Raw genomic sequence first — 7,997 nt, forward strand, 5'->3', positions numbered from 1 at the left:
GGTTCATGCAGCGCTGGTTGCGTGTGTGATTTTTAGCGACTGAGGGTAAAGTGCGACCGCTCCCTGCTCACATATTTGCGCCTGTTCGCACAGGAATACCAGACCTCGCCTGCTGTGCTTTATTTCAAACTATATTCCGGACAACATTAACAACCCCGCCCAAGGAAAAGTATTTTTATTTGTTTGTTGAAAACTTGTTTAATTTACATGACTGTTCAGCATCACGTCACACTTGGAAGCACAGCATGAACCGGCAATTACAGACTGTTGGAATGCTCCTGAAATGTGCTCTGTCGAGGAACTGGAAGATTAATCTTAGCTGTAAAACGTTAATTTTAGACATTTAAAATGACATTAATGCGGTCAGTGGGTATTATTAATCTGTGTGGCTGACAAAATTCACCAATCAGGCTCAATAGATTTTACTCGTTTATCACTGATGTTCTTCATAACAATGAGGAAAATATATACCCATTATTGGTAAAGGAATATGGTACAAAGTAAGATTTAGGTTTACCAAGAAAGACCAGGAAAAGCCTGTATTTGGATTAAATACAGATAAATATGAAGTAGTGACAATTCCTTTTCCCTCTGCACTATAGTGTCTCGTGCACAGCGGTCACACGTCCTCCTCGGTGACCAGGCAATAGAAGTCTGTGCGGGCACCGTAGTTCCGCGTTCCCAGGTCAGACACGTCGATGTCTGAGGGTTTGGCTTCGACCGTGGGAAGCACTGGAGCCCTGGACGCCAGGGCCTTGTAGACAGGGAGACGCAGCCCTGGAACGAGCAGGAAAACATCCTCAATCCTCGTAAAATGCCCTCGGACTGGGGCTGATACTCGTTCAATCGTGTTATATCGCTCCAATTTCTGAATCGATTTGAGAATTGTAATTTTGACGCTTTGGTCGGAAGTTATGCAATAATTTTCCTCTTCAATTAAATACCACCATAGTCCCAAGTTAATTTAAATATTTAATGTATTTGACTGAATTCGTTGTGAAATATTTCTGTGTTGGAACTGTTCATTGCAAAGTTGGTCGCAATTTCTCTCTTTATCCATAAAATTGTGTTCCTTCGTAGTGGTCCTGCCCTAACTTATAGTGTAATTTGTCAAAACTGTTTTTTTTTACAATTTGGACTATTGCCATGATTACTTTGTGCTCATACAACAAACAAAAGCTTGTTGTTATGGATCAAAATATTCCAGCACAGCGTTTGCTGACGATCCAGAAGTGAACCTGTCCGCCTCCATCAGGAGCAGCGGCCACCTCACCGATGTCTCCCGCCGGGTCGGTGTCCGCGCGGGGGTCCAGGTAGTCCGGGTCCAGGGTCAGCATGGGGTCTTTGTCATCCTGCAGCACCGTCTGGGGGTCTCCCGCCGCCTCCGAGTGCAGGAGCATCCTGCGAGGCATGGCCAGAGCCAGCTCCTTCCAGAAGGCGGAGGACGGCGTCTGGAACCAGAGGAGCAGAAAAACACTGATCACAGCTCTGCTGTTCGGGTGCTGGGCTGGGGACGGAGAGAAAGGAACGTTTATTTGTTCAGTGCCCTTTGTTCAGTGCTTTTGTTCAGTGTTTCTTAGACAAGGGAAATTCAAAGCACCCTACCTACGTGATAAAAGGAACAAATAAAAAAAGAAAAAAAAAAAGGGACAGATAAAGAGACAATAAAATCTGAGAAATTAAAGGTCAAAGTGCAGTTTAAAGCTGGCTGGTAATTCACTGGCAAATATAAAGGTTTTGAGCCTGGATTTAGAAGTAGGAAGTGTTGGGGCGAGTCTGAGATGTTCTGGAAGATTGTTCCCACAATGTGGAGCATGGCAAATAAACGCTGCGTCTCCATGATCCGTCCTTACTCCAGGTCCAGTAACGTAGACCACTCCCCGGGCAGGGGAGTGGGCCCTTGTACAAGGGCCCCTTGAACAGGGGCCCTTGTTCTTTTTCGGACCATGACCCTGTTTTTAGGTAGGGAAATTCTTGCGACAGCGCTGATGGTTCCCGGGCCCAAGGGTGAGACTGTGTGACCTAACATGTCTGAACAGTTCATAATGAAACATCAAGTGATGACCTGCACAGTTCATACTGCTCCACAAAGATCTTTCTGTTAAATAGCACAAAGCAAACCTGAAACCTCGTTGTACACACGTATAACATAAATCACATAATCCCTTTGTGAATCCACCCATCTTCCTAGAGAGAAGCACAAAGGCATTATGATTCATACTTGATGATTCATACTTGTACAGTATGTTTTTGGACATTTGAGCAGCGTTCCCGGTCCAACCTGGTCTCAGCCATTTAAAACAACACGACGCTCGAGCGAGGGCTTGGAGGCGTCCTGGATCTCACCACGGAGTCGTGTCTCCAGGTGAGTAGGGTGAGGCGGTGCCGCTGCTCCCTCAGCTCCTGTCGGATCTCTGGCTTCATGTACTTGGGTTGTCCCTCCAACGTGATCAGGATGGGACGCTGGGCGAGCTCCAGCAGCCGCAGGATGCCCTGGCTGCGGGATTAAATAATAATAATAATAAACCCTGTTTAAAGAGCGCTTTTGGTATGAAGTTAATTTAAACAAAGTTAAGGAGTTTACAGGCAACATCAAATAAAAGAAAACAGAATCATAAAAACGGAAGAGGTACGAGGAGGAAAGGTAAAACAGTGCATTTCAGAAAAATGAGAAAAGACAACGGCTAAAATTGGGAAATACTTTCCAGTAAAAGTAGTTTTATTTCCCCAGACCCTGAGGCTCCTCGGTGTGGCGGCGACAACACTGCTCTCAAGTGGTGGAAATTATCGCAGGACAAATATTATACGAATGTTTTTGACTTTGACATGAATTCCAGAACTGAATAATATTTTTATAGCTACAAATAAAATAAAAACCTCTCTGACTAAATTATATTAAAAAAAAATCCTTTTCGCTAAAAGATAGTGACGCCTTTAATACCACTACTAGATTTGACAAATCTTCCGTTTTGGCTCACTGATACTGAATAGATCAATTACTTGAATTAATAATTCACAACTAGCGAAACTGCTAAAATGCGACGTAACCTCGGACCCGGTTCCGCCGACGCCATTCGCTCGGTATCGCCGAGGAATAGTTTTGAAACGCAGTACATGAAGTATATATGGGTCACAACCTGTGCTGCCGGCTGACGTGCGAGGCTGTAAAAAAAAAAAAACCTCCAACACGACACCACAAAGCGTCTGTAACTCGGAGGATCTGACCTGAAGTGGAACGAGCACCAGTCCTGCTCCACATAGGCGTGCGACAGGACCAGGATGAGACGCCGCGAGCGACTCACGTTCATCAGCAGCTCGGCGGACGGTTCTGGAAAGATGAATCAGAATCAGAATCAGAATTTACTTTATTGCCGCGTAAGTTGACACGTACAAGTAATTTGTACGTAAAATATATAAGAATATGTAAGATGAGGCTGTTTCTTTTGTTTTTTTTAATCAACAGCTGTTCAGTTTGTGCAGGAATGTGCAAATGTTCAGGGTATGAAGTTGTAGTAGGAAATATTAAATGAATTAATAAAGCCGCATCTTCTTTTTTCAAGTACATTTGCTTTTTGTGTATTTTAATCATTAGTATGTGCATTATATTTTTTAATCAATTGTTTTATTTCTTGTTTCCTCTTCTGTTTTAGTCGCGATATCAGTGTAGCCACTTGGTCTCTGTAAATTCATGTCAACAGTGTCCTGCAGAATTCTAATGTATAAAAGGGAATTTAAAAATGTTATTAGCAAAATAATCAGCAATACCCGCAGAGAACAGACGTAAAGAACAAACACATTAAAGAGGATTTAAGAAGAAGCGCTCGTCCACTGGACTCCCACGGTGTTTACAAAGGAGCTGGAGTCACCTGAGCCCGGCAGGATGTCGTTGTTGTTCAGATGCAGCTTGTATCCGTGTTTATTCTCCAGATGCGGTTTGAGGATGAAGTTCACAAACTTCCTGTCGTACTCGTTGTTCACGTAGGAAATGTAGGCGTCGTAAAGTCTACCGTCTGAAAACGATCAGTGGGGAGAGTCATCCTTCCTTCTAAATTTCTCTGACCGCCAACATTGCGAGGGCGTCGGGCTCTGCCCGGCTACTCACTTGGGCTGCTTCCTCACCTTGGAATTCGTGGTTTCCATGGGCGTTCTTGTACCAGAGCCTGATGTTGAGGTGACACTTGACGTGGACGACCAAGGCCGCGACAAGGAGGAGGAGGAGGAAGACGGCGGCGATGACTGCGGAGGTGTGGCTGGGCTGGTCTGACCGTGCCGGGAGAGAACAGATACGAACGACAAATTTATATTCATCAGAGGGAGATTGAGTCTCTTTTTGAGAATGTTGACACCGTGCCGAAAAATGCTTTGGTGTCCGATACAAGAGCAGATGCTTGAAACTTTGTGGGGGTTTTAGCGAGTGGTCTGACACTCCCTTGTCACGGAGTGGGTGAACTCTGGGTTAAAGAGTTACATTACATTTCACTACATGGATGTATGCTCGTACAGTAGGGGCCACTTGAAGAGGGCTCTCCCAGCCCGTTGACAGCCAAATTGCAACCGGCTTCCAGCCAACCACCAGGCGGCTCCCAGCCGGCTGCCAATCTGCTGGGATTCCCCCTCCTTCTCATGTGTCCTGACAGAGTGTGTTTAATTTAAACTGTAAACACGCCCATTTATTAAATTGCAGTGTGTCACCATGAGATGGCGCCAACTTCACAAAAAACACAATCACATTCCCGAAAGAGATTTGAGATTTCCACCCCTAACCCTAACCCATTACCTGAGATATTGTCCTTTGATTCTGACCAGAGGTCATCTTTCAGAGTTCAATTGTTTTTTTTGTCATATCAATCAGAACAGGTCTTAATGCTTTATTTTAATCTACATGTTGCACAGCTTTTTAAATTCAAAATGGGAGTTTTGGTTTTATTTACATTTGTAAAATTACAAAGTTCAATAACTTTGTAATGAGAGCACTCAAACTAGGTCTATGTAATTATGGCTTAGTAGTTTTATTGTCAAATACTTGATATAATGCAAGCATCATTACCAGTAGTGAGATTCTTAGTCTCAGAGCAAACTCAACTTTACATAATACGTAAAATAAGGGTATAGTAGTGATTAAAATAAAACAGTATTTAAAAACTGAATTGAAAGAGCATTTAAACAGCTAATTTTTAAACAAAATTTAAAAATCTAAAATGGAAAGAAGCAGTGTAGTATAAGTAATATAAAAGTATTTACCTAAAAGAAAGACAAAATAAAACGCCGACAATAATGACAGTGAGTCAACTTAATAGTGGACATCTTAAATAATGGTTGGCCACAGCAACGCAGTGTCATAAAATCAACACCAGGTATATAATAATATATATTTTTTTTTTTCAAGATTCAAGATTTTTTATTTGTCACATACATATACATACTTCCATACATATATGCAGTGAAATGTAATAAATTTGTACAAATGTTAAAGAGACAAAACAGTATATGGGTCCTTCTGAACACTTGAGATCATTTTTCCGTTGATACAGTTTAAACGCCAGGGTTTACTTCATGGATTCGTTGCCAACTATTAAATAAATCGCCAACTATTAATTAAGAATTAAAAAATTAAATTTGATTATTTGAATCCCCCTCTACAGAGAGGAATTTTCACCTCTCAGTGAGAAAGGGGTGGTTGCTCCATTTGAGTGTGGAGATTTTCGTCAATGGGTCTGCGTTTGCATATGTATGGGTTAGGAATGAGGGCTTCTGGACCTGTTGGGTGACACAATGATCGGCCTTGGGCCAGATGGCCCAAGGCATTACCTGCGGTCTGCTTGGGTAGTCACTCAAAAATGTGTACAGGTAATCCCCAATTAACAATCTACCTGTTTAACAACTGTTCGGACTTGGCGCGAAATTACGTCATCGAGGGGTATAGAATCACAGGCAAGATCCGACCACGGATCCATCTGCCTGGGCCCTGTCATGTTCCAGCTGCCCTCTCAAAGTGGCTCCTACTGTACGTATATGTATGTGATAAATAAACAATTTGTTGAGTGAATTGAGCCCTCTGTTGATACCGTAAAGTACAGTTATATTGTAGTTTTTATATAAATGGTTTACAGTGTTTTTAATACATTGTTATGAGTATTATAATGTTCTGTAATCAAGTACTTTATATATATTGTCGTTAGGTTCGGATATGCAGTCACCAAAGAAGAAGATTTGAATGCCTATTGGTCTCGCTTACAGAATAATAGGTAAAGTTGTGAAGTACTTCATAAATAAAGTTGTACTTACCTGAATTCTGCACACTAAAGTCCGCCGATGTGTTCCTGACGGTGCAGCTGTAGAGCCCAAAGTCTCCCTGGTCCCTGAGGTGGAGTTGCAGCCGGCTGCTCAGCATCATCTGGCCTGGACCAGGAGCCCTAGAGGACACACGTTCTCTTAGTTCAACATTCAAGATTCTTTATTTGTCACGTGCAGTCATGCAAGTACAGAATGGTACACTGAAAAGCAAAAGTAAGGAGCTATTATAGTGTAATAACACATGTCTAGCTATTGCGGAAGATATCAGAACATGCAAATTCAGGTGGATGCACCTAATTCGCATTTAATTTCTTGCAACATTTCTATAATTGCTTTAAAATTCCCCTAAAAGTTGTATGGAATCAAGTCTGTCCGTTAAAAGACAGACAAAAAATCATAGCAATCAGGGTCTCATGTAAGAATTGCGACGGCTCTAACCACATGGAGGAGTTCTGCTGATACATGGAGTCGTTGGTGAGAGGGTGGCCGTCTTTACTCCAGCGCAGGCTGGTGTTGCACGGCTCCTCACCGGCGTCATGGTGGAGCAGAGCCGTGCAGTTCAGCTCCACGGTGGATCCCAGATTCCCCCAGAGGCGAGTGAGCGCTCCGTTGGGTCGGAACACTGGAGCCGTGGAACACTGGGGCTCTGTGTGGCGTTAGAACGCGGAGATCCATCAGACAATACCAACCCTTCATGTGGCTGATCCAAGCACGGAGCGGCCAGACGGTGAAACCAAACACCTCCTCACAGGAGGCGCAAATCCCAGCCGACTTACTAAGCAGTTCACCCCAAATCAAGTCTAGGTCCAGTCCTTCAGGACGTGATAACACAGGTTCTGAGTGATTTTATTCACGAGTTTATTAGATTCTGTTATTTGATGTAGTTCTTTGCTTTATTTAGGATTGTTGTTAAAGTATTATAACCATCCAGTTTATTTGTTACATTCTCCAGTTTCTTCATTTCCTAACCATTGTTTCCTCTGAGGTCCGTGTCCTGGCTGTGATGGTGCTCTCGGGAAAGAGGGCACATGAATGCCTCATACTATCCCAGGTGTTTCCGGTTGGGACTCCACCCCTGTGTGTATTGCCTAGATGGTTTGGGGGTATATTTGGGGGTAAATTAAAGGCTGCTTTTTCCAGTTACGTGTGAGTGGTTTTGGGCTGGGGCGGCCTGGTGGTCGGTGGGCTTGCACTATGTGAATATACGCTGAACACAGGACTCGGTAAAAAACACAATTCTGAATCCATTACTGGACTGTTTTTGTGAATCCTTCTGGTGCTCCGCTCCACACTACTGCTGACTCACATGCTCACAATTGGGGTTTTTACGTCTATACCCAACAAGGTTTTGGTACAGTCGATGAGGCGCTGATGTGTCTTCTTGTATTATGGCAGTAAGTTTCCAGAATTTTGAAACGCTGGAAGGATCTTCTAGTAAATGTGTATGGTCTTAGATCAAAGATTGATTCAACTACCTATAGCACCAATACCTGCCTTCGAGTGTATTCCTTTATGCAAATTTATCATTTCCCAACCTTTTGCTAACCTGTCTGCAACCACATCTCAGAATGGCGTTGCCGGGAAACCCATCCATAAAACCAACATTGTGGTTTACGACCTGCGGTTAGCATGAACCGGGAGTTTACCTTTAACGGTTAAATGCACCGTGGATGAGGTGGTGGTGGTGTTGCTACTGAGAACAC

General features: G+C 43.3%; 1 protein-coding gene across 1 annotated transcript; it reads right to left on the bottom strand.

Annotated features, from left to right (window-relative positions):
• Positions 1 to 245: 245 nt before the first annotated feature.
• sigirr (single immunoglobulin and toll-interleukin 1 receptor (TIR) domain) lies at positions 246 to 7,324 on the bottom strand (the record flags this gene model as incomplete). The annotated part of the gene is made up of 9 exons (XM_080002851.1): positions 246 to 777; positions 1,274 to 1,451; positions 2,347 to 2,497; positions 3,226 to 3,328; positions 3,867 to 4,010; positions 4,120 to 4,260; positions 6,286 to 6,413; positions 6,733 to 6,940; positions 7,264 to 7,324. 9 exons carry the CDS (start codon positions 7,322 to 7,324, stop codon positions 620 to 622), a joined length of 1,272 nt encoding a protein of 423 aa, XP_079858977.1. The 3' UTR covers positions 246 to 619.
• Between the last annotated feature and the right edge of the window lie 673 nt (positions 7,325 to 7,997).

This window comes from Zeus faber (assembly GCF_960531495.2).
Source record: "Zeus faber genome assembly, chromosome: 6".
Classification (NCBI taxonomy): domain Eukaryota; kingdom Metazoa; phylum Chordata; class Actinopteri; order Zeiformes; family Zeidae; genus Zeus; species Zeus faber.